The sequence below is a fragment of the Pinus tabuliformis genome, chromosome 9 (genome assembly GCF_031772625.1).
Source record: "Pinus tabuliformis cultivar Carrire ecotype Pingquan chromosome 9, CPIR1, whole genome shotgun sequence".
In the NCBI taxonomy this organism is placed as follows: domain Eukaryota; kingdom Viridiplantae; phylum Streptophyta; class Pinopsida; order Pinales; family Pinaceae; genus Pinus; species Pinus tabuliformis.
The window spans coordinates 1,957,892,570-1,957,919,855 of record NC_142307.1 but is presented as its reverse complement, the minus strand read 5'-3'; the positions used below and the strand labels follow the sequence as shown (position 1 = coordinate 1,957,919,855).

Genomic DNA, 27,286 nt, shown 5'->3' with positions numbered 1-27,286 from the left:
CTCCTCGTTGGGGCTCCCGTAGCAAGGTCTAATCCAAGAGGCTGGGTACCTCAAGGATCCTTCCCCTCATCGCTTGTAGTCCTCCTGACTACAGCTCAATGTCTCCCCACTTCCGCTCAAGTGGTACGTGTGCACTCATGGCACAGTCATCGTCTGTCAAAACTTCCTTCTTTGCCTGTGTTGGCGCTGCCTTAGTCTCGAAAGACTCTCCTTTATGCTTCTTCCTTGGGCACTGGGTCGCATAATGACCTATCTCCCCATTGTGGAAGCACTTGATCTTTAAGAGATCTTTCTTCTTTTGCTTCTCCTACTTTCCCTCAAATGCTAGGGTCACATCCTCCTCCTCCTGCTTGACCTTGATCCCTTTGCTGCTGCTACCTGTCTTTGACTGTCGTCTGATCTCTTCCTGGGGAAGAGCTGCCCACATCTCGTCCCAAGGTAGGAGAGCCCCTCTGCTGAGGATGCTCTGGACAAACACTTCCCAGTTTTCTGAGACAGCATTCAGGGCTGTCCTCACCATAAGCTCCTGATCCAGTGTCGCTCCTACAACAGTCAATTGATCTTGGATCTCATTCAGTCCTCCGAGGAAGGAGTCAATCGATTGACCCTTCTTCATCTGATACGACCTCATCTGGTTCTCGAGCAACATTCTTCTCTGCACAGAAGTATGCTGGTACAAGTTCTTGAGAGCCTCCCACATCTCAACTGTCATTTCCTTCTCAGCTATATGTGGTACCACATGATCCTTGACCCTGTCAAGGATAATGCACTTGGCCCTCGCCATCGCCTCTTTGTACTTTTCGTTATCATTGGGGTCGACTGGGATAACTATAACCTTCAAGGCGAAGTTCTTGAAACCATTCTTGTCAAGCACTGATAAGATTCTGGCCTTCCAGACTGCGAAATTCGATGCTCCGTCAAGTCTATCCTGGTCTCTTACACTGTGTAGTGCCATGACACTCATCTACTTCCTTCCTGGAAGTTCTCTGTTCGACTCCTCTGAGTCTCTACTTCCCATCTGGAAGTTCTCTTCTGGACTCCCTTTGAGTCTTGATTTCCCTCCTGGAAATCCTTCCATCGCTTGTTGAGATGCCCCCTACTCTGATCGTCTTGTGCAACTGCACTGCTGATCCGGATTCCTCGGCTAGAAACCCTCGGTAACAACTCCTCTGACCCTGCTCTGTCAGGTATTGTTTTGACTACAGTACCTCACCAGCTCCACTTTGCAAAATTTCTGCAGCCTTATAGACCCCAACAACTGCCTCTCTGTGAACTGCGTCAGCGCCTCTGTAGAAACTCCTACTGTAGATCAACAGAGTATGCAATATACTAAAGCAAAATACAAAATCTACTTCAACAACAAACTTTGCGGAAGCTTGATCGATTTGAGCAAGATCAATGAGAACACATATAACTGAGAATGAGAAATCAATCACACATAACACAAAAGAAATAACCCAGGGAAAGCCTCAGCCTAAAACCTCAATCTCTGTATTATCATACAAGTGAAAATATGTTCAGATTACAAAAAGAATCAGTTCACAAGCTATCCTACTCTCTCTGCAATCCAACTGCTGCTCATAGACAGTCAAAGGCTTCTCACAAACCTTCTCCTTTGCCCTCCAAGCCTCCTATTTCCTTGTGCAGTTTTCCTTGGGGTCCATTGCTGCCACCTGTGTGAATTGGCCTCTTCACACAATCACTAACCTTTGATCTAACTATGCAATCCTGAAGGAGATAATTCCTTCTGCATGGATGAGTTTCCTATATAGGAAAAATCCGCCAACTGATAGTACACTGTCCCTTCCTCTGATCTCAACTGGGTCTCTCACTGAATTGACATGCATGAGTTATTTATGAGAGAATATTCAGTTATCTGAAGTGCAACAGGTACATGCATGCAAGCGTTAACTAACTGAACTCACAATTAATTCTACAAACTGTTAGAACTAATCTAACTGGACTTAACTCAATTAACTGAGCTAACTAATTACAACTCAAATTACAACTCATCCTTATCTCTTTAACTGATAGATAAATTCTTCAATCAATGGAGAAACTGTTGCATGTCCTCACATAGACTTCATGTTTGATTTTCTACAACTAATTAACTCAAGATGAATTAATTAATTATTTTACAAACAGCTGCTAAGATCAAATTTGAATTTTACTTCTCAATTTTAGTTCAAGGACCAACTAAAATTGGAATCTATCCCGAAATACTATTTATAACAATGCTATTTTTAGCACTTCTATTTTTCATTCCTTGTTGCTATGTCCAACATTGGTACTCGAACTGCTATTTATAGCATTTTTTGTTGCCATTTTCAACACTCCCTCTCAACAAGAAAGGCATTCAACTCGAATTTGATCTTGAACCTTTGGAATGTTCTGCATGCAACATTTCTCCCAAGTGTTATTGCTCCAACAACTCTAGAAACAAAAAACTCCCAACTGACCTCCCTGTTGGGCTAGAAACATCCTCTGATGCTGAAGCTTCATCTGCCGCTCACAAGTGCTCCCTCTCTGACCTCTGAGCTACTACAACACTCCATGCATCTCTCACCGTTGCACACCTCTCTGTGCCATCCTGCACTGGTGCAACACTCCTGTGCCTCTCGCATTGTTGCAGCCTACTAGCTTTGCACTGTCTTGGGATTCTTGCACTGTAGCTCTCTCTGCCGCTCCATCTGCATCCATCTCTACCCACTCAGCCAGTCCTGCTACTCCTCATCGGAGCTCCCGTAGCAAGGTCTAATCAAAGAGGTTGGGTACCTCAATGATCCTGCCCCTATTCCAGCCTTCTTGGGACTGTCACTCCACATCGCCCCACCTCCGACCTAGAGGTATGGATGCATGTGATCCCTCTGCTCACTTGGCTCGAAATTTCCCCCTACTGGAGGTCTCTGCATGAGTAGATGTCTCTACTCGATCTCCTCTCAGCTTCTCTAGTTGTGGCTGCTTCACAACCTCTTGACGCTGCTTCACCAATTGTGGCTCCTCCACAATTTTCTGAGACTTAGTCTGGCGCTGCATGTTGAGAGGTAATGTACTCTCCCTCTCAACCACCAAGTCTCCATCAATTGCCTTGCTCCTCAAGGCTTTGCATGTATCTTGAACCTCAAGAGCATACAGGTTCTTGACTCGTGAACTAATCTGCTTCACCTGTCTAGTGGTGATGTGTCGAAGGAAAACCTTTCCTTTACTGAAGACTACATCATAGCCTTTGTCTTCCAGCATTGCGATTGATACCAAATTTTTCTTTAGTCCTGGTACATACTTGACATCGGTCAAGGTAATGTGAGCTCCATGCTCCCTCTGAAAAACAACCGTCACTTCACTTGAGACACTATACTTTTCATCATTACCCATCACTATGAGTATTTGGAGATCTTTCTCCTCCAAGGTACTGAACAAACTCTTGTTGCCAGTCACGTGGAAAGAAGCTCCACAGTCAAGAAACCAACCACATGCCCCCATGGATGAAACCATGGATGCGAAGAGGGTGAAATCCAACTCGAACTGTGAGGCCAATGCCTCACTTCCAGATCCTTCCTTAGATCCCATCTTGGATTTCTTCAGTGGACAATTTGTAGCAAAATGGCCCACCTCATGACAATGAAAGCATCGCACTTTTGATTTGTCAAACTTCTTCCCACCATGGGAAGAACTCGATTTGGGATGAGAATCCTTCTCCTTCCCCTTTTTCGCCTTACTCGCTAAGGCGCAATTTTCTTCATCCTCCTTGAATGAAGAACCATCTATGGTGCTTTTTCTTTTCTCTTCCTGCATCAGATCCGACCAAAGTCGTTCCCAATTTGGTAGTTTCTCTCTTCCATTTACTGAGTCTTGGTAGCTATGCCAACTCTTAGGAAGACCGAGGAGCGCAAGACTCACCATGTCATCATCGGCTGTCATGATCCCTACACTTCCAAGCTCATCCCTGCAGGTGGTGAGCTTGTTCAGATATGTAGAGATCGTGTCGCCCTTTTCACGCTTGATTTTCCGAAGCTTGTCTTTCAGCGCCAACTTCCTCTGATCGCTGTTGTTTTGATATAGATTTTTCAATGTTTTCCACATCGAAAATGGTGTCTCCTTCCCATGGAGACTCGAGACTATGTGGTCTTGAACTCCCTCCAGAAGGATTCTCCTTGCTCTAGCCACACATTTCTTCCATTCCGCCAATTTTGTAGCATTAGCCGCTGTCGGCTTGGGGACTTCTTGATGAATGAAGTACTTTAGACCGTAATCCTCTAATACTGCTTCCATGCGATCCTTCTAGGATATATAATTCGAGCTGCCATCAAGGGCATACTCGAGTCTTAAACCATTCAATGCCATTGGTGAAATTGAGGTGTGATAAGAACTCGATTTCTATATTCAGGAACCTCAAACTTTGAACTTCTCCCTTCTTGTATATTGTTCTTCGCTTTGATCACCTTTGCTCCGATACCATGTAGAAATTCCCACTGTAGATCAACAGATTATGCAATATACTAAAGCAAAATACAAGATCTACTTCTACGAAAAATTTTGCGGAAGCTTAATCGAATTGAGCAAGATCAATGAGAACACATATAACTGAGAATGAGAAATCAATCACACATAACACAGAAGAAATAACCCGGGGAAAGCCTCAGCCTAAAACCCCAATCTCTGTATTATCATGCAAGTGGAAATATGTTCAGATTACAAAAAGAATCAGCTCACAAGCTATCCTGCTCTCTGTGCAATCCAACTGCTGCTCATAGACAGTCAAAGGCTTCTCACAAACCATCTTCTCTGCCCTCCAAGCCTCCTATTTCCTTGCGCAGTTTTCCTTGGGGTCTAGTGCTGCCACCTATGTGAATTGGCCTCTTCACACACTCACTAACCTCTGATCTAGCTGTGCAATCCTGAAGGAGATAATTCCTTCTGCATGGATGAGTTTCCTATATAGGAAAAATCTGCCAACTGATAGTACACTGTCCCTTCCTCTAATCTCAACTGGGTCTCTGACTGAACTGACATGCATGAGTTATTTATGAGAGAATATTTAGTTATCTGAAGTGCAGCAGTTACATGCATGCAAACATTAACTAACTGAACTCACAATTAATTCTACAAACTTGTTAGAATTAATCTAACTAGACTTAACTCAGTTAACTGAGCTAATTAATTACAACTCAAATTACAACTCATCCTTATCTCTTTAACTGATGGATAGATTCCTCAATCAATGGAGAAACTGTTGCATGTCTTCACATGGACTTCATGTTTGATTTTCTACAACTAATTAACTCAAGATGAATTAATTAATTATTTTACAAACAACTGCTAAGATCAAATTCGAATTTTACTTCTCAATTTTAGTTCAGGGACTAACTAAAATTGGAATCTATCCCGAAATACTATTTATAGCAATTCTATTTTTAGCACTTCAATTTTTCATTCCTTGTTGCTATGTCCAACACTGGTACCCGAATTGCTATTTATAGCAATGCTATTTTTAGCATTTCTTGTTGTCATTTTCAACACCCTCTCTGCCTCATGCTGCCTCTGCGTCACCCTGGATAGGTCTGCGTCAGCATTGTGATGCCCTGCGTCAGCCCTTCGGCCCTCTGCGTCAACAACGCTGGCCTCTCTGACGCTCTGCGCAGTGTCCGGCTTCTTTTGCGTGGCTCTAGCTGGCTCTGCGTCACACTTCCTTGGCTTCTGCGCTGCTAGAAACAACTTCCATCACCTCGGGACAGCTGTTTTCTGTTGCTATTGCTCCACTCGACTGATGTCTTTTAGTCCTCCTGTGATCTGCAATTACGCTCTGATACCATGTTGAAGTTTCTAAGTTTACTTAATTTAGAAACCCTTCATGCACTTTTCCTGATTTATTCCTACCTACTTGTTAATTTTTCTTTAACAAGTTATTTACAAAGTAAATATTGAAAATAAACACCAATGCATGTTCAACATATTACAGATCAGCGACTAAAAGAAACAAGAACAAACACACCACATGAGACCATTATTTTTGGACCAATGTCCCTAGAAAAACCCAATGCGGGAAAATCGGTGCAGCTATCTGAGGGTTTTTTATTAAGCAATATTAGAGTACAATCTAGGTGTCGTAACTGGCCTACCCAACAAAGAATTTACTTAGCAGCTATACTTCACAGTTTGAGAGAAATCTCCTGGCTGAAACCCTGGAAAACCGTTCTGGCAGCTCCTTAGAACAAAACTGCCCCTACAACCCTAGCATCTGCCCAATCTGGACTGCGTTAGCCCCTCTCTGTCTCACGCTGGCCCTACATCAGCCTTTCTTGGCCCGCGTCAGCCCCAGGAGGCCCTGCGTTAGCTCTGGGAGCCTTTGTGTCAGCTATGCTGGCCCTTCTGGTGCTTTGCACAACACTTGGCTGCCTTTGCCGGGCCCTACGTGAGCCCTTGCTGGCTCTGTGTCACCCTCCTTGGTTGCTGCACTACTCTCCCAGCACAATCTTTGCCTTCTCTGTTCCTCTATACTTAATGCCCCTCATCTGCTTTCCCGATCACTGATTCTATCTCTCTTAGCAAACCCTGCTTTTGAGAATAGAATCACTGATCATCTGGTGTGTTCTCCAAGTGACCCTCAAGCCTCCTCTTATACTTTTCTTGTTGACATCTCAACGACTGAGATTAAGTCCCTAATCAACAGCTGAGATTAGATCTGGCTTGACCCATGTCTTTTGGACCACTCTAACACGGATTCATATTAATACACATTCATATTTTATTTTCCCTAAGTTTAGACTTAGCGACTCCATTAAAAATATTAATTATTTTAATATCTCCTGATCTGTTTAGAATTTGCCCAAACCCTTTCTGGGTATTGGAGATCTCATGTGCCCCAACCTCTCTACCAAATTTCGTGGCTAAAGCACATCCGATGCTACCCCAAATCAACACTCCTCTCCAAAGACTGCTAGATTTTGTGGCAACAAAACATAAAGTCCATCAGGTTTCCAAATGTTATGCATAAGAGAAAGGAATTGATTATATAGAAATATTTGCTCCAATGGCAAGTGAGACATCATCATGATGGTATTTGCATTGGCTGCTCAGTGTAAGTGAACATTTTTTCAGAGGGATGCTATATTGACACTCTTAAATGGCTATGTAGACGAAGAAATTTATATAGAACAACTTGAAGGTTTTGAAATCCCAGGAAAAGAAGATCGAGTTTATAGGTTGAAGGAGGTTTTATATGGTCAGAAACAAGCACCAAGAGCTTGGTATTGAAGGATTGATAAATATTTTCAGGATCATGGACCTATTAAGAGTTCATCTAAACCCAATCTCTATATTATTCATTTAGGTCAACATATTCTAATTGTTACACATGGAACAATTTTGAATTGTTTTAGAAGTTTAAGTCACATATAATTGTTGGATCTGAGATGACAGATCTTGGTGAGCTGCATTATTTCTTGGGCATTGAGGTATGGAAAAAGGAAAGTATTTTCATGTCACAAGCCAAGTATACTTGGCATATCTTGAAGAGGATAACATGTTGAGTTGTAAGCTAGTAGCAACTCCTCTGGAAGTTGGGTCGAAGTTATACAAAATGATGATTCCAATCCAGCTGATGCTACTCTATATTGTCCATTGGTTGTGTTGTTGCTTCGCTTGCACACCTAAGTTAGTGTGGGAAAAATCCTCAACCCCCCAAGGTGTGATCTTGGTGGAAAACTAAGGGATGGGGCTGTCACCTTTTCCCAAATCTCTCTGTTAAAGTTCTCTTGTAGTTAAGCTAAGGGGGGTGGTCCCTAAAGAAGGTTATTGAAGGAAATGTGAGTTTCTAGGAAACTAAGGCTAGAAGGAGCTACTTATCAAAGATAACTTGATTTCAAGATGTAAATAAGCATATAAATATATGAGAAATATTTAATGATATATTTAAAGTATAAACCAATGCTTCAAAATAAATGACAAGTGCTTGCTCAAAATGAAATTCAAGATACAATGATGAATAATCCTGCAAAGCAAATGTTAGACCAAGATACACATATAAACATCACTTGCAATTATAAAGGAAATAATACTTGTAAAGAGAGTGCTCAAAACAAAAGAAAATGGCATTAAATAATCATGAGATAAATAACCACCAAAGTAACAAGTACATGAGATAGCGAAATTGCAAGTAAAGGTTGCAAAAGCAAAGATCCACAATACTTTCAAAATAAAGAAAATGCTCCCTGAAAGAAGGATGATACTTGCAAATAAGATTCAACAAACTCAAGATAGTTTATACATGAGAATTGTAGTGCAAGTAAAGTAAAGTTGTGAGGTGGATGTGCTCTTGGTTTATTTTATTGACAATTCTAAAGCAAGTTTCAATTTAACTTCGGTCCCTAGACCTCACCCTTGCTTGGAATTCGAATCTCACAGTGAAGATTCAATAGGGGTGGAGGGTCCCTAATGTCTATACAACCAACTTAAGTTGGATGTTAATTTTAGAAATGCAAATTAGTACTAAAATTCCTAAGTGAGATGCTTTAGTATTAATGCTTCAAAGAGAAATGTTGATAGCAATACTTCAAATAAATGAAATGACAATGCCCAAAATAAATTGCACCAACAACTTCAAAAGGAGAATTAGAATGGAACCGGCTCAAAATTAGTTGACAAGAAATTTAAATGGAGTTGTATGCTTCACAAAGTGCTTGAAAGCAAATGAACCAAATATGAAATTGCAAATTGCTTCCAAGTAAAGTTGCTCCAAAATGTCAACAATGATCAAAATAGCTTATTGTCAAAAGATAATGAAGCATATAATAACTTATGAAATACCTTGCCAAGTAAAGAAGTGGAAATCAAATAGTGAACTAGTCAAAGTTTGTAAAGTAAAGTAAGTACTTGCTTGTAACTTGAATGCACATAAATAAAAGTGCTCATAAAGAAATATTGCAAGTTGTAGCTTGAGCAAAAGTAAATTGCACACAAGTATTTTAGCTTGAAAAGGAAATTAAAGTTGCACAATGCAAGCACTTGAAAAATTGGAATGACAAATTAGATAAGCTCACTTGCAAATGAAAAAATAAATATGAATGATATGTCAATCCCAAAAGTTAATGTGAATGTTGAGCAAGTTAGAACATTAAAGATGCATGAAAGTGAATGAAGTGTGAAAGTTTAAACCATGCAATGTCAATCCACCCAATAGAAGCCTCCCTCTAAATGGGGAGATAGGATAACATGGGAGAAATCTCCCAAGCTCCTACAAGAAAAACTAAATTTTATTAGAGACTTTGTTACAATGATGAGCCTCTCAAAAGGCTTCAACTCAAACCAAGGGAGGAATTTTACAATAGTATTCGAAAAAAAAAAATTGATCTTCCCCTTGGAAATATAGGCAAATGAGGAGCAAATGAGAAACTTTTGAAATCTGAAAAATTAGGACTGATATTTGCATGCCAAAAATCAGCCTTTACCAAAGTTACAAAGTGGTACAAAGAATAGAGGCTAAACCTCTATAGGCTCACAACATTCTTGGAGAAATAGGCAGCCTTTGAAAAGGCTCAAGCCCTTGACATAGAATGTTGCTGTTAAAGCCCACGGCCTCCTTGATTTTTGACCCCAAATATGTGTCAAAGCTCCTACAAACAAAAGTTAGTAGTTTGGAACTCTTTTCTTCTCAAATCTACCCCAAATGTGAGCTAGTAGGGGCTGCAAAACAAATCAGATTTTTGATCTTCAATTAGCACTCTTCAAGATGAAGTTCTCCAATCCTCTTAGAGATCTACAGAAGGCAAGCAAAAGGACAAAATTAGATTCATGATTTCTTGTCAATAAATGATATGCGATGTAGATGTAGATCCAAATGCATGCAACCAGAGAGAGTCTCCCTTATGCAAACAAAGAAAGGCTAAGCCTTTGCAACAACTCTAAAAGCCAAATAAATCATTTGAAGCACATAGATTATACAAGAAAGAATTTAAACTATGTTTTTGTGATCTAAGAGAGCCACGGGAAAGGAACTCCCTCTTTGAAATTCATTGGATAAGATCCTTAGGCAAAATCAATTGGGTCCTTCTATCCTTGAGCTTGAGAGTGAATTAGTCTATTGGAAGAGTTCTCCCACGCTCAAATAGTCCTTCAACAAACTCTAAAAATTTCTACACACTTGGAAAGAGATGTTAACATTCATAATATGATTAGATAGTACAATGGATGAGAATGCAAGAGATTCCCCCTAGAATCATCTAGTGCTCCTCACTCCAAGAGTATTTCTCTAATAAAAAATAAATACAAGATAGCTTGCATATATTAATCCAAAACAAATGGCAAGATGATGGCTAACATAATCCAAATTTCATATAGAAATTAAAACACATAAATCAAAACAACATCACCTTAATAAGAAAAGGAGAACACCAACACAATAGTACTCCAAAGTCTTTATTATATGAAAGTGAGTACAAAATCTATCAAAATCTCCTTAAGAACAATAGCTCATTCCAAAGATACAAAATGAGAGCCCAAAGCTCACTTATATAGAGAAATGGGAGCAAATCCCAAGAGAGACACAATGTGACAAGTGTAGATGGAGATGATCGCAAGAGAGACAAGTCAAAGTCCAAGTGTAAATGTGACATGACATATGTGAGGTCGAAATTTGGAAGAGGGGCAGTGTGTTCCTTATCTTCTCGTGTGCCAAAACTTGAGTTGCCATGTGTGAGAAGTGAGGGTGAAGTGGGAGCCATTCGCTCTTGAATCTCCTCCACCAAGCACCAAAGTTTTCCACCTAGCAACTCATGCTCCCAATCCTGTGTGTAAACTACTGCCAAAGAATGTGTTGAGGCTGCCTTGGAGAAACATGTGGAGCTCAGCAAATTACAATCTTGAAAACTTCGTTGACCTTTTTGAGCTGCCACATAAACAACTTGATTTCCTCAATCTTAGCAAGGAATTCTATTTTCACATGTGCTCAATCCCTTGTGTGATATGTGTCAAATCATCTCTCACTTGTGCTTTGCCTTGAATTTTGACTTGAGATAATTTCCAAGTCATTTCCATGTCATTTTGTCATATGAAGTTCTTTTATTTTCGTCTATTTAATTTATTTCTGGGCTAATTTATTGCCACATTTTCCACAAAACTTAGGAAAGTGGGTTTAGAGGGTCTAGAACTTATTTTTCACCCATGAAAGTGTGTCTTAGTAGAAAATTGACGAGGAAAGGTGTAATTTTGAGCACACATACCTCATACAACTTCTCTAGACAACACTAATTACAATTTACAGTCACACTTTATTAAAATTTCGTCTTGTGGGAAATTTTAAAAATTAAAAAACTAATCCTTAAACCTAATCAAATTGCACGAAATTTTATGAGTGATCTAGTATGGTAATATACACTAACTCTAGACACTAGGACTCACCCAAGGCCTTTCCATCAAGCCGCATTCCGACTTTGGGGTCATAACTAGGAAGAAAAAACTCAATTAATTATTAAGTGCTAAAAAGTACCAATAGTTAACCAAGTAAAAGAAACATTCCAAAGTAAACTCACTTGATGACAATGTCCCAAGTTACTTAGGCTGTTACATGATTCGACTCATCACACTAGCATCACTTTACAACATCTCTACATGGATTGCAGAATATGAGTACTGTGAAAATTCGAGAATCCCACTCGAATCAACTATTGCAGCAACTGATTAAACTTCTCCTATCTGTTAATAACTGAAACAAATTATCTACTACTTCCTACAACAAATATCGAAGCTAATACAACTGCAACCTTCACTTAATTAATTAATTTGCCCAAAACAAGAACAGAACAATAGAGAAAAATCCACACAAGGGAGAGTATTTTTTGGACAAATGTGCCCGGAAAAACCCAATGCAGGAAAACCAGTGTAGCGACTCTAAGGGTTTTATATTATTAAGCAGTAGTTTTTGAATACTCTGGATGCCTTTCCGACAATCCAGTTACAAAGAAAATAAACTGACAGAAACAATTGGTGAGATTACCTCATTGTACCCGACAATTTCGACTGTTTCGGCAACTGAACCAACTGTCCCCGACTATCTCTTCATTAGCCCTTTGTTAGCCTCAAAAAGATCTGTGTTAGCTCTATTGGGAAACGTCTTGCCTTCTAGAGCAGTTTCCAACCTTCTCGGCTAAAAAATGTCAACCCCTTTGCAAAAATCGGACTTCTACTCTGGATCACTGCGTTGTCTCTGCGTGAGCCCTTCTGGCTCAGCATCAAGCTCTGCATGGGCCCCTCTAGCCCAGTGTCAACCCTTTTGGTGTCTCTCTGCCTCTCTCTGTTGCTTATCATGGGTCCTAGAGAAGATACTCCTACCCAACTATCTGTACCCCTTACTGCAATAGCTCACTATCGAAAATATCCCTACAACTCCTCTGCTCTGCTTTAGAAAATCAATTCTCTGAACTCTGTGTATTTTTTCAAGTGACCCTCAAGCCTCCTTAAATAATGTCCTCGTTGACATTCAACGGTCCAGATTAGAAGCTAATCAATGGCTAAGATCATTTATGCTTGATCCTCGTCTTCTTCTAGAAGTTACACCCACAGTTTATATTAATACCCTTTAATTATTTTATTTTCCCAAGTTTAGACTTAGGGTCTCTTTAAAAACAGTTAATTATTTTAATAAAACAGTTTCTGGGTGGAATTTCCCAAAATGCTTTCTGGGTTCTTTGGAATACATGTGCCGAAGCCTCCCTGCAAAATTTGAGACTTGGAACACATCTGATGCTACCGGAATACATGTTCTCTAGCACTGTTCTTCTTGCTTCACTTGCAATTCTCTGATACCATGTGAAAATTCGAGAATCCCACTCCAATCAACTACTGCAACAACTGATTAAACTTCTCCTATCTGTTAATAACTGAAACAAATTATCTACTGCTTCCTGCAACAAATATCAGCTAATACAACTGTAGCCTTCACTTAATTAATTAATTTGCCCAAAACAATAGAGAAAAATCGACACAAGTGACATAGTACTTTTTGGACAAATGTCCCAGGAAAAGCCCAATGCGAGAAAACTGGTGCAACTGCTCTAAGGGTTTTATATTATTAAGCAGTAGTTTTTGAATACAACTCTGGATGCCCTTCTGACAATCTAGTTATACAGAAAATAAACTGGCTAAAAACCTTAGTGAGATTACCTCACTCTACCCAGCAATTCCGGCTGTTCCGACAGCTGAGCAAACGGTCCCCTGCTATCACTGCACTGGCCCTACATCAGCCTCAAAAGGCTCTTTGTCAACTCAACTAGGAATCATCTTGCCTTTTGGAGCAGTTTCCAACCCTCCTAGCTCAAAAATGTCAGCTCCTCTGCAAAACTCGGACTCCTGCTCTGGATGACTGTGCTATCTCTTCATGAGCCCCTTAGACCCAACGTCAACCCTTCTGGTGTCTCTCTGCTTATCTTTTATGCTTATCCTAGGTCCTGGAGAAGATATTCCAACCCAACTATCCCTGCCCCTCACTATAGTAGCTCACTATCGAAAATCTCCTGGCAGCTCCTATGCGCTGCTTCAGAAAATCGGTTCTCTGGACTCTCTGTGTATTTTTTCAAGTGACCCTGAAGCCTCCTTAAATAATCCCCTCGTTGACATTCAATGGCCCAGATTAGAAGCTAATCAATGGCTAAGATCATTTCTGCCTATCCTTGTCTTCTTCTAGAAGTTACACTCACAGTTTATATTAATACCCTTTAATTATTTTATTTTCCTAAGTTTAGACTTAGGGTCCCTTTAAAAATAATTAATTATTTTAATAAAACTGTTTCTATGTGGAATTTCCCAAAACGCTATTTGGGTTCTTTGGAATACATGTTCCCAAGCCTGCCTGCAAAATTTGAGACTTAGAGCACATCCGATGCTACTAGAAATCAACAAGTACAATATAAAAGAAGAATGAGAAGAAGAAGAAGAGCTTAAAAGCTTTGATGGTACATGAACTCTTTGATATATCCTCGAGCATGGAGTCATTAAATCTTCAAGTATATTTCAATGGTCAACAAGTTGGAAATTTGATATACCTAACGAAAACTCAACCAAATATATCTTTTGTAGTCAATATGATATCGAGATTTATGTCAAATTATTGAGAAATACATTAGAAAGTTCCTAAGAGAATCTTGATGTATTTACGTGGCATAGTTGGATATATTTTGGTCCAGATATCTATGAAGGATTTCAAATTGATTGGTTACGCAGATTCAAATAGGACAGATTGCATGGATGGCAGGAAATCTACTTCAGGGTATACATTTAGCATGGGTTCAATAGTAGCGCTTGGAGTATTAAAAAGAAACCTAGTGTTTCTCTCTCCATGGTAGAAGCAAAGTACAAAGCAATAACTGTTGATTTGGGGTAGCATTGGATGTGCTCTAGCCATGAAAATTGACGGAGAGGCTAAAGCACATGAGATCTCCAAGACCCAGAAATGGTTTGGGGAGATTCTAATCGATTTGGGAGATACTGAAAAATTAATATTTTTAATGGAGTTCCTAAGTCTAAACTTAGGAAAAATAAAATATTAATGGGTATCAATATAAAATTGGGTTAGAAGGGTTCCAAAAGTCATGGATCAAGCCAAGGCCCAATCTAATCTTAGCCGTTCATTAGAGATGTAATCTCGGTCGTTGAAGGACCAACATCAAAAGTATAAGAAGAGGCTTGAGGGTCAGTTGGAGAACATACTGACGGAGACCAGTCAGTTCGATTTCTGGAGCGGGGTTTGCTGAGAAATTTGAACTAGTGGTCTGGATTGCAACAAGAGGTAGCGAGTACGGAACAGAGAGGCAGGGACATCACCAGAAGATCAGCGCAGAGATTAGAGAGGCAGATGCAGAGGCAGCATGACAACGTAGTCACTGGAGGACTTGCGTGGGTGACGCAAAGAGGCGCAGTGGTGACGCAAAGAGGAAGGAGCTGACGCAGAGGGTCTGGGCGTTGCCCAAATGCCAGCAAGTCTGACGTTGAGTCTGGGGAGGGTGCTAGAGAATTTATCTCTGTTGGGTAAGCCAGTTTGGCACCCAGTTGTACTCAAGAATAGCTGATTAATAAAATCCTCCTCTGTTGCACCGGTTTTCCCGCATTGGGTTTTTCTGGGGACAATTGTCCAAAATATCTGTGTTAATGTGTTTGATTCTTGTGCATGTATTTGTTTTTGTATTATGGTGTGATGTCTGTAGCAAAATTTATTTTAATGTTTACTGGAGGGTTTACGTAAATAACTTATTGGAAAATAAGTAGGTAAAATAAATCAATTGTTGCAGTGATAGAATTTTCACAATAACGACAACAACTTGTGAAGCAGTGTGGTTAAGAAGAACTTTGGAGGATCTACGTGAACAATAGGAACAACCCACACAATTAGTTTGTGATAATCAAATTTCTATTCAAATTACCAAGAATCCTGTTTTTCACAAGAAGACTAAGCACATTGATATACAACATCATTTTGTTCAAGATTCGGTGCAACAAGATATGGTCAAGGTTATGTTTTGTAGAACAAATGAGTAGGTTGCAAATATCTTCACCAAGGAACTACCAAAGGATGAGTTTTGCAAATTCAGAGATGAACTTGGAATCCCAAATGATCATTATGGGACAGAAATGTTGGAATAATGATTCATTTGTATTAGTTCTATATCTGATTGTTGTTAGTATAGTTATAAACTTGTATCTCGAAGGTATAGAGGCAGAGATAATATTAGTTGAGTGAATTGTGGAGAAATTGTTGAGTCATTATAGGACCTGATCATTTCATACGGAAGCCCTTCACATATATCAATGTTTGTCTTGTTAGTGGAAATGATTTGAGCTGGTATATAGCATTGTTGATATGTGTTGAAGTTTCTAAGTTCACTTAGTTGGAAACCCTCCATGCACTTTATCTAATTTATTCCTACCTAGTTATTTTCCTTAACAAGTTATTTACAATGTAAATACTAAAAATAAACACTAGTGCATGCTCAACATATTACAGATCAACAACTGAAAGAAACAGAAACAAACACACCATATGACACCATTATTTTTGGACTAATGTCCCTGGAAAAACCCAATGTGGGAAAACCAGTGCAGCTATCTGACGGTTTTCTTATTAAGCAATATCAGAATACATTCTGGGTGCCGAAACTGGCTTACCCAATAGAGAATTTCCTTAGCAGTAATACCTCTCAGTTTCTGACAAATCTCTTGGCTGAAACCCCGGATAAACCTTCGACAACTACTCAGCACAAATCTGCCCCAGAAACCCCAGCGTCAGCCTCTCTCTGGATTGCGTTAGCCCCTCTCTGCCCAGTGCTGGCCTTGCGTCACCACAGATGGGTCTGCGTAAGCCTTAGGAGGGCCTACGTCAGCGCTCGGGCCCTCTGCGTCAGTAACGCTGGCCTCTCTGAGGCTCTACACAGCCCCCGACTGCCTCTGCATCGCCCTGCGTGAGCCTGACTGGCTCTTCGTCACTCTCCCAGGCTACTGTGCTACTCTCTCGGCACTATCTTTGCCTCTCTGTCTGTCTGTGCTCAAATGCCCCTCAGCTGCATCTCCCGATCACTAATTTTATCTCTCTTAGCAAACCCCGCTCTAGAGAATAGAATGACTGATCACTCTGGTGTCTTCTCCCTAATCAACGACCGAGATTAAGTCCCTAATCAATGGCTAAGATCAGATCTGGCTTGATCCATGTCTTTTGGACCATTCTAACATAGATTCATATTAATGCACATTAATATTTTATTTTCCCTAAGTTTAGACTTAGGGACTCCATTAAAAATATTAATTATTTTAATATTTCTTGATTTGTTTAGAATCTGCCCAAACCCTTTCTGGGTATTGGAGATCTCATGTGCCCCAACCTCTCCACCAAATTTTGTGGCTAGAGCACATTCGATGCTACCCCAAATCAACACTCCCTCTTAGCGAGGATTGTGCTCTAGCAATACTCCTGACTGAGTATTACTTTGATCATCCGGCATCGGTACCTGTGCTAATGCTAGGCTTTCCTGCCCAACATCCTCTGAGCTGCTGCATCCTGTACTGCTGCCCATGGTTCTGCCACTGCCACTGCTGCATTTGTACAACAGCTCCTGCTGCATCCGTGATGTTGCTTGTCCTTTCTCCCAGCACTGCATCCGCACTGCACCTCCTCCCATCATGTTGCATCGTGTTGCCCACTGTTGCACTGCAACTTAGTTACTGAGAAGTAAGTAACTGATCTCTTAATTTGACCTCCTTGTTGGGCTAGAGACACCCAATGATGCTGAAGCTCCCTTTGTTGCTGACAAGTGCTCCCTCTCTGACTTCTGCGCTGCTGCAACAACTCCCTGCATCTCGCATCGTTGCACACCTCTCTGTGCCATCTTGCACTGGTTCAACACTCCTGTGCCTCTCGCACTGCTACAGCCTGCTAGCCTCGCACTGTCTCGGGACTCCTGCACCGTAGCTCTCTCTGCCGCTCCATCCGCATCCGTCTCTATCTGAGTTAGCCAGTCCTGCTACTCCTCTTCGGGGCTCCTGTAGCAAGGTCTAATCTAAGAGGCTGGGTACCTCAAGGATCCTGTCCCTCATCGCCTGTAGTCTGCCTGACTACAGCTCGATGTCTCCCCACTTCTTCTCAAGTGGTGTGTGTGCACTCATGGCACACAAAATAGAAAGGATCCTGGCCTTCTAGATGACAAAGTTGGATGCCTCATCCAACCTGTCCTGATCCCTCAGCCCATTCATGGCCATCTCTCTGCTCTTCTTGTTGACTCCTCCGAGTCTCTCTACTTCCCGCCTAGAAGTTCTCTGTTCGACTCCTGCTGAGTCTCTCCACTTCCTATCTAGAAGTTCTCGCTTCAACTCCTGTTGAGTCTCTCTACTTCCCGTCTGGAAGTTCTCTTTTAGACTCCCTCTGAGTCTTGATTTCCCTCCTAGAAATCCTTCTGCTGCTGTTGAGATGCCCCCTACTCTGATCGTCTCGTGCAACCGCACCACTGATCTGGGTTCCTCGGCTAGAAACCCTCGGTAGCATCTCCTCTGGCCTTGCTTTGTCAGGTACTGTTCTGACTACAGTACCTCACCAGCTCCACTTTGCAATATTGCCGCAGCCTTCTAAATCCCAACAACCTGAAGGTGAGAGCTCCTAGGTTCTGCGCAATCTTGACACCAGCAACCCGGCCTCCTCAGCCAACTGCGTCAGCCCTCCCAGCTATTGCGTGGCTCTACGTGAGGCTTCTCTTGCCTTCCTCGCCTTTGCGCCGCCTTTTCCCGGCTCACCCATGATGACGCAGGCACTACGTCACCCTTCCTTGTTGCTGCTCTGCTAGAAACAACTTCTGTCACCTTGGGACAACGATTTTCTACTGCTATTGCTCTGCTCGGCTGATGTCCTTTAGTCCTCCTGTGATCTACAATCACGCTCTGATACCATGTTGAAGTTTCTAAGTTCACTTAGTTAGAAACCCTCCATGCACTTTATCTGATTTATTCCTACCTACTTGTTATTTTCCTTAACAAGTTATTTACAATGTAAATACTAAAAATAAACACTAGTGCATGCTCAACATATTACAGATCAGCAACTAAAAGAAACAAAAACAAACACACCATATGACACCATTATTTTTGGACTAATGTCCCCAGAAAAACCTAATGTGGGAAAACTAGTGCAGCGATCTGAGGGTTTTCTTATTAAGTTATATCAGAGTATAATCTGGGTGCCAAAACTGGCCTACCCAACAAAGAATTTCCTTGGTAGTAATACCTCTCAGTTTATAACAAATTTCCTGGCTGAAACCCTGGATAAACCTTCCGGCAGCTGCTCAGCGCAAATCTATCCTAGAAACCCCAGCGTCAGCCTCTCTCTAGACTGCATTAGCCCCTCTCTGCCCAACGCTGGCCCTACGTCACCTCGGATGGGTCTGCGTCAGCTTTAGGAGGTCCTGCGTCAGCCCTCTTGCCCTCTGAGTTGGCAATGCTGACCTCTCTAAGGCTCTACGCAGCTCCCGACTATCTCTGCGTGAGCCTAGCTGGCTCTGCGTCACTCTCCTCGGCTACTGCACTGCTCTCCTGGCACTATCTCTGCCTCTTTGTCTCTCTGTACTCAAATGCCCCTCAGCTGCATCTCCCGATCACTAATTCTATCTCTCTTAGCAAACCCCGCTCTAGAGAATAGAATGACTGATCACTTTGGTGTCTTCTCCAAGTGACCCTCAAGCCTCGTCTTATACTTTTCCTATTGACATATCAACGGCCGAGATTAAGTCCCTGATCAACGGCTAAGATCAGATCTGGCTTGATCCATGTCTTTTGGACCATTTTAACACAGATTCATATTAATACACATTAATATTTTATTTTCCCTAAGTTTAAATTGTGGGACTCCATTAAAAATATTAATTATTTTAATATCTCCTGATCTGTTTAGAATCTGCCCAAACCCTTTCTAGGTATTGGAGATCTCATGAGCCCCAACCTCTTCACCAAATTTTATGGCTAGAGCACATTCGATGCTACCCCAAATCAACAATATGTTCATGTGTTGTTCCATTAAAGATTGCTGTAAATTCCTTCAATACTCCATTTTATGTCATTGTCATGAACCTAGACCTATACTCAATGCATGGTGGGTGTCTTCTGCCACTGAGGGTTAGTGGATTTAGAGGTTGCACAGTGTCTAGTTGGTCTGGGTGTCAATGTGTCATAGAAGCTATGTGTGTTTGCATGGTTGGTTGTCCAAGACCTGCCTTCCAAGGTTCCATTTGCAAAAATCAATGTCTTTGATGGTCTTTAGCTTATATGCAGTCATTCTAAAACAATGAAGCATATGTTCTGGGATTGTTGGTTTGTGGAAAACTTCCCGATAAAATTTGGGATTCTGGATAACATTTGGAAATCACGAGTTTGTCAACTCGCCGATGTTGTCGGCCAAGTTCTTCAAACTTGAAAAACTCTCGATTCGAACAAAAAAAATGTGACTTGGGACTGAGCCACGTATAAGTTGGGGAAACTTTGATTTTTTTACTCACTTTGTACTTTATTAATTTTGCCAAGTTTCTGTCAATTTTTTCAATTTTCTCCCGACTTTAACGATTTTTACAATTTTCAGACCCTTGCCAATTTATTCCACAGTGTAAATTTTATTGGTGACTTGAAGGCCTTAATCCTTTGGAAAATTGTTTTAATTGTGTTTTTGAGAATGAGATCAGCTTTCTCAACTTGTCAGGTGTAGTGTAGGAATGAGGTGCACATGAAACTGTTGGCTAAAGGTTTTTTTGCTTATCAAGGATGCCAAGTTGTTAGACCCTGATGCATGTTTGAACTTTATTTCAAGTTTAATAGTGTTAAGGAAGAGGATATAAGTGCTATTGTATATACCCTTTCACCTTTGTATTTTACTTCACTTATATATATATAGAGAGAGATTCCCCCAAAAAACATTAATCAAGCTATTAAAATCTGCTATGAATCATCATAATTGATGGCCCTGGAAACAAAGTTGTGGCAAGAAAATTCCAAAATTGAGATCAAGTGTTTAGACAGTTTTTACACTTACACCGGATGTAAATATATGTAAAATGGAGAGGATATAAATGCTGCTGTATATACCCTTTTGCCTTTGTTTTTCACTTCTTTGCTTACGTGAATATATTTACTCGTGAAGATAAAGGTATTATTGAAAAAACAAAACATTAACCCCCAATTTATTAGAAGCGATTAAGATCTGCTTTGAATCGTGACAATTCGTGAAGCTGTAAACAAATTTGTGGCAAGAAAACTCCAGAATTGAAATCAAGTGTTCAGACAAAGTATTGCATCTATACCGATGAAAATAGACGTATCACATCCTTTGTCAAAAATGAAAGGGAAACTGCCAAAGATGGATATTGGCCTCCTCCATGGCCTTCTTGATAATCAAAACCTAGAACTCTTTCCGAGGATAAATGTTTCTTAATGCTCTCTTCAATATAATATTTGTACATTTGCAATATTGAAACGTCGAAAGATTAGGGATACCAGTTATTCTGATTGCAGTAACTTCAAGAATTTATTCTTAACTTTTGATTCAAAATCAGTGCACAGCTGTGTTATAATTATAAAATGGTAATGCTGGTCTATAACGCTGTTATAGTGATCTCTTTAAAACTTGACCAACATACATTCTAGCTTGCTTCTCGAGTTCTAAATGAAGTTTTTGCATGCTGCAAATATTTAGATGACCCGTCTATAAAAGTGTGTATATTGTGTTTCTGTTGGGGACAAATCACGCTTAATGCTTCGCTAAAAACTCTATTGCCTCGTTATTTATTCAAATTTTCTTCCTCAAAAGTCATCCATTCTCTTATTAATGTCGTGATTCATTTGCAAGATTCTTCCTCAAAATTCATCCATTCTCTTATTAATGTTGAGATTCTTCCTCAAGATTCATCCATTCTCTTATTCATGTGGATATTCAAATTTGCTTCCACAAAATTCATTCATTCCCATTTAATGTCGTGATTCATTTTACTGCTTTATTGATTGTGTCTGCTACATTTCACAAAACATGCATTTCAACCACTATATATTTCAATTCTATTTTGAATGGGTTTCTATTTGTTTCCAGTACATACTTATTTGCTCCTTGCCATTATAAAGGTATTTCATAAAGCCTGTTCAGGTGTTGTATGTCTTCTGCTATATATTTATTAGCACAAATGATTGTTAGTCCTCTGTTAAAGATTCAAACAATGTTACTATTGACTAGTGCAAGAAGAGGAACCCGTACGAAGTGGTCATTCTACGCTTTTTCTTTCGTGCTGAGATTTCTCAAGTTAAACTATCATTGGGCGATCTTCAAATAGGTTGTTTGTTTATCTTGCTAATAGGAACTGAATAATGTCCTGTTTTCCAGATGAACTTAATCGTTTCCCAGGAGACCAGGAGGAATGCCATTGATCCGTCTATTATAAGCACTTGCGTGGAGGAGTCCTTGGCAATAGTGGTAGCACTTACTGCAAAATGTCTTTCTATAGAGCCAGATTGTCGTCCTTCAATGGAAGATGTATTGTGGAACTTGCAATATGCAGCTCAAGTGCAAGAAACATCAGGTGATGACTAGAGGCTGATGAGTATCACTGATTGTAGCAAGCTCAAAACAACCATGCTTTCAAATTCATTTACCCGGACGTGTATTATATTCATCATATGGCCACCTTTTTCTATATCGAGAGAACTGTAATCTAGATTCAAAGGGTCAGCAGAAGAAAGGGATTTTATTCTGCTTGGATAGAAAAAAAAAAATATAATTTCCATTTCAATACAATGTTACTATGTTATGTTATTCTTGCAGTAAAAAATTCTGTATATTTAACAGAATTTAGTGTTGGTGATATAACAGAATATTTATGTCAATGTGATATCCACACTGGTAGTGTTCCCTTTACTAACATAATGGTTGGTTATTGATTGTTTAATGTGTATGTGTCTATAAATAGTAATAGAGTTTAGTGTTGGTGATATTATACAATGATCGTTATGTCAATGGGGTATACACACAGGTAGTGGTCCCTTTACTAACATAATGGTTGGTTATTGATTGTCTAATGTGTGTGTCTATTTAGTGATATTATACCATAATCTTTACCTCAATGGGATATCCACAGAGGTGGTGGTCTCTTTAGGGACATAATGCTTGGCTGTTTGTCTATTGAGTGTGTGTATGAATGATGTGTATGCTTATGAATAATAACAGGAAAAATATCCCTTCCTTTCTTTATGAAGCTTCAACAAGTTCTTTTTCCAATTTATTAAGATAATATTTATAACCTAATATTAAGATTGAACTAAACCAAAAAATTTACAAGAAGGTTGCTGCATTTCATCATATGCCAATAATTTCATCAGGTTCATGGCCAATAATTTTCACAGTCCTGGTTTGTTCCAAATGGAGATCAGATCTGAATTGGGTTGTACAATATCACGAGTGCATCTGATTTTTACCTTATGCAGAATTACCAAGAAATGCTTTCTCAACTTTACAAAACTATTCAAGCTCCATGATCTCAACCTCTAGGGAATTAGAAATGTCATGATCCTTAATTTCTTTTTGTGTTTAGGGATCCTTTACTGGTTGGCAAGGTCGAATTTAGGAGGACTATAAACATGCCTTAATGAAGTTTCATAGCCAACAAACTGACCTCTAGGGAATTAGAGATGTCATGATGCTTAAAATTTCATTTTGTGTGTAGGGATCCTTTACCCATTGGCAAGGTCGAATATCGGAGGACTATCAACATGCCTTAATGAGGTTTCATAGCCCACAAACTGATGTATAGGATAGCACCTTTGTGTTTGATATAGTCCAAAGAGAAAACTTACAATCAGATGAAGCGTGTATTCTTCATCAACGATCCTCTTGGCATGTCATTCATTCTCCACACCACCAAAAATGTAGTTGTGTAGGTTATCTTTATTAATGGATTTAACAATCTCGTTGATCTTCTAGGACAACATAGTGTTGATTTGGGGTAGCATAGGATGTGCTCCAGCCATGAAATTTGGTGGAGAGGTTGGGGCACATGAGATCTCCAATACCCAGAAAGGGTTTGGGCAGATTTTAAACAGATCAAGAGATATTAAAATAATTAATATTTTTAATGGAGTCCCTAAGTCTAAACTTAGGGAAAATAAAATATCAATGTGTATTAATATGAATCTGTATTAAAATGGTCCAAAAGACATGGATCAAGACAGATCTAATCTTAGCCGTTGATTAGGGACTTAATCTCGGCCGTTGATTTATCAACAAGGAAAGCATAAGAGGAGGCTTGAGGGTCACTTGGAGAACACACTGAGGGAGACCAGTCAATTCAATTTCTGGAGCGAGGTTTGCTGAGAAATTGAACCAGTGGTCTGGAGAGCAGTCAGGAGGCAGCAAGTACGGAATAGAGAGACAGGAGATCAACGCAGAGGCAAAAGAGGCAGACGCAGAGCCAGTGGAAGCCACGTAGAGGCAACAGAGACTACGCAGAGCCAGAAGGGTCTGCGTCATCCACGCAGAGGCTGCAGGAGTGACGCAGAAGGCCAGAGACGCTGCGTAGAGCCTCAGTACGCTGACGCAGAGGGTTTCAGGCTGATGCCAAGGTTAGTAGGGTCTACACTAGGTTCAGAAGAAGTGCTGGAAATTTGTCTATCTGTGGGTAAGCCAGTTTGGCACCCTGTTGTACTAGAAAATTGTTGAATAATAAAATCCTCCCTTGCTGCACCGGTTTTCCCACATTGGGTTTTTTCAAGGACATTAGTCCAAAATAACTGTGTCAATGTGTGCATATGTTTGTTTCTGTTTTACGGTTTGATTTCTGCAGCAGTATTTATTTTTAATGTTTGTTGAAGTAATTTCATGAATAACTTATGATGAAATAAGTAGGAAAAGTAAATCAGTTGCTGCAGTGATAGAATTTTCACACATAGTAATCACAGGATGAGTCCTACAAGCCTACCACTGTGCTAGTGAAAAATTGGACAATAGGGTTTTTGTCAACAAGGGTTTCTATATTTATATAGCGTTCTTCATCCCTTTCACCTTCAGTCAATCCCTTCGTGAGATATGAATCAATGTTGCAAACATCGACATCAGTGTTGAGAAATCAATGCTTATAGGAATTAGGGTTTGATTCCTCTTTCTTAATAATTACTTGTGAATTAATAATTTCTTTTGACAAGTACAATTACCAAGACCAACACTAGTTACATTTTTCAACAATTAGGATAAAATCAGCAAGGGTTTGAAAAACAAAAAAATTGTAAAAACCGAGAAAATACAGGTAGAAATCGACATAAATCGACAAAATTAAGATACCATCAAAATATCAGTGGAAATCAACGAACATCAACTCCGCCAAAAAATCGTGATTTCGCGATTTTCTTGCAAGAAAATCGAAATGTTTGCGACGATCTGAATCACATACATTTTCTTTGGCAAAGACAATGTGCAATGTCGTAAGATTGGGTATGATTAGTCCTATCCACATGTTTCCTTGTTTGCATCATTTCTAGGAGCCCATAATTGATTTGTATTCACCATTTGCAAGTGGAGAGCTTAGAACCTCTTTAATAGGGTTACCCACTTGAATCTATCCACAATAGGCAACCATTGCTCATAATCATTGGGGGACCATTGTCTGCAAAATGCTTCAATTAACCTTGCAAAACATGAAAATTTTCCTTTACCAATACTTTCGAACCATCTCCTTGCATGCCCTTTGGGACTTGGTCCAAAAAATTTCATTATTTCATCTTCCTGAATAATTGTGATGCTTCAGTTGAATTCAACAAAAAATGTGATATGTAATATGATTGAATTAACATGTCCACAAAATCTCGGAATTTCCCTTGCATCTACACTAAGGTTGTTGTGAGGGATACCCCAAACATTTGAAAAATCAGGAGCATACTAGTTGGACATCCATGTGAGAAAAATCCATTTTTTCTTTTTGCTTCTAGGCCTTTAATACAAAGATGAAAATAAAATTATATGATGAACAATGATCACACCTCATATCAATACGAAGATCACAATGCGAAGATGACTTTTCTTCAAGAGCGTTCAAATTAATGAATCTGCTTACCTCTACACCTACAATGTCTACATAATTGGTACAGAACAAGGGTTTTGTCCCTTTATGGAGACACCATGTGAGAAGGAGATCCTTGATAAAATACTCTCACAAATGTGTAATGAAGCATAGTCTTTAGATTTTGGAGAAGGGGCTTAGCTCTGGCTATATCACCAAAATGTTATCACAAAAATTGTACTTAATGATAATATCCCTAATCAGAGGGTACAAATCAAGGGACAACTATTAGGATGGTCAACATTGTCACTTCAACAGTCTATCCCCTTCACTTTGCATTAGCTCTCCTCTGGCTTAATGCGGGTATCCCTCATAGGATTACTAGAATCGAGCAATGAACCAGAAGGTGCAGTTGAGAGTAGACTTAGTAAAACAGAGTTTTTGGGTTTAAAATAAATGATTAAAGGAAGTAAAGAGCAATGTGAAATCTAAAAAAAGGTAATGGAGTCAAGGTGAATCAAATGGTGAATGAGGTCAAGAAGAAACCCTTTTAAAGGTTGGCCTATTTCTTTCAAGGATTAGGGATAGGTTATTTGAGCCAAAGAGAAAGAGTAATCCCTTTTCAATCAAGATTAATAATATAGATCAAGGTTCAACAAAAAATAATCCATAAAGGAATAATCTTCACTAACAATATCAACTATGGCTTAATAAACTTACTTGATGCTTTTGCTAGGGATCCAAGGGTAATTCCCTCCTCCTTTATTTGTTGATTATTTGATGTATTTCTTTGTTTTTTCTTTGGATCACTAGCAAAAGTATTAATTTTATCAAACCATAGTTGATCTTGTTAGTGAAAATATTCTGGGATAATTCCTTCTCTCATTCTTTGTTTATTTGGTCATTATTTGATGCCTTGCTTTACCCTTAGAATGTCTTAGAGAAATAAGTAAGTATGACCCTTAGATGAATAATCTTTACTAACAAGATCAACTATGGTTTGATAAACTTAATACTTTTTCTAGGGGTTCAAAGGAAAAGCAAGGCAAGACATCAAATAATCATCAAATCAACAAAGAAAAGAATTACCCTTGAATGTCTTTCTTCAAGTGGCATATTTACCCCTCAAATGGATATTTTTTGAATGCTTTGACAAAGACCATTAATCCTTATGCACCAACTAACAGCCAAGGTAGAGAAGCTTCAACAATGGACAATAATCACTTAAAAAGTTAAAAAAAAAAAAAATCTCTAAGAAAGATGTCAATTAAGTTCCAAAAATTCAACCATGAATAATATTAAGGGTTGTCCTTTATGTAGTGTTGGGATGAGGTCCCCTGGGTCAGTTTTGAGGTTAAAAACCCAAGTTTTGATGTAAATTTTGGTAAAAAAATGTAAAGTCTCCGCAATTTGTGGATGTGGAGCGCGTACATAGTTAGGAGTCAAAAGGGGTTTTAGCTCCTTGTCTATGTAAAGTCGAGTCGGTTTTGAGATCCACCCATGGTCCGCGAACCATGGGATTATATGTAAAAAGCTATAAATAGGTGTGTCTTAGAAAGTCGAAGGCAGATAGAGATGGATGTCTATGTCTGAGAAAGGAAAAAAGGGCAAGTAAACAACAGGTAGATAGAAAGGAAAAGGCTCTGCAGCTGAGTGCGCGAAGGCCTAGAGTAGAGTCCGCAACTGAGTGCGCCGGGTAGTTTTGAGTTTGTAACCTCATATTGAAGATCAATAAAGAAGACTGTTGAAGA

At 39.7% G+C, this 27,286-nt stretch overlaps 1 protein-coding gene across 1 annotated transcript in view; it reads left to right on the top strand.

Annotated features, from left to right (window-relative positions):
• Positions 1-22,436, top strand: part of LOC149156823 (putative inactive leucine-rich repeat receptor-like protein kinase At3g03770) — a 318,945-nt gene extending 296,509 nt beyond the window's left edge. Inside the window, exon 7 of the mRNA XM_089438637.1 lies at positions 21,875-22,436. Within this exon, the coding sequence (XP_089294763.1) occupies positions 21,875-22,081 (207 nt within the window). The 3' untranslated portion in view covers positions 22,082-22,436. The remainder of the gene's footprint in view (positions 1-21,874) is intronic.
• The last annotated feature ends 4,850 nt before the right edge of the window (positions 22,437-27,286 follow it).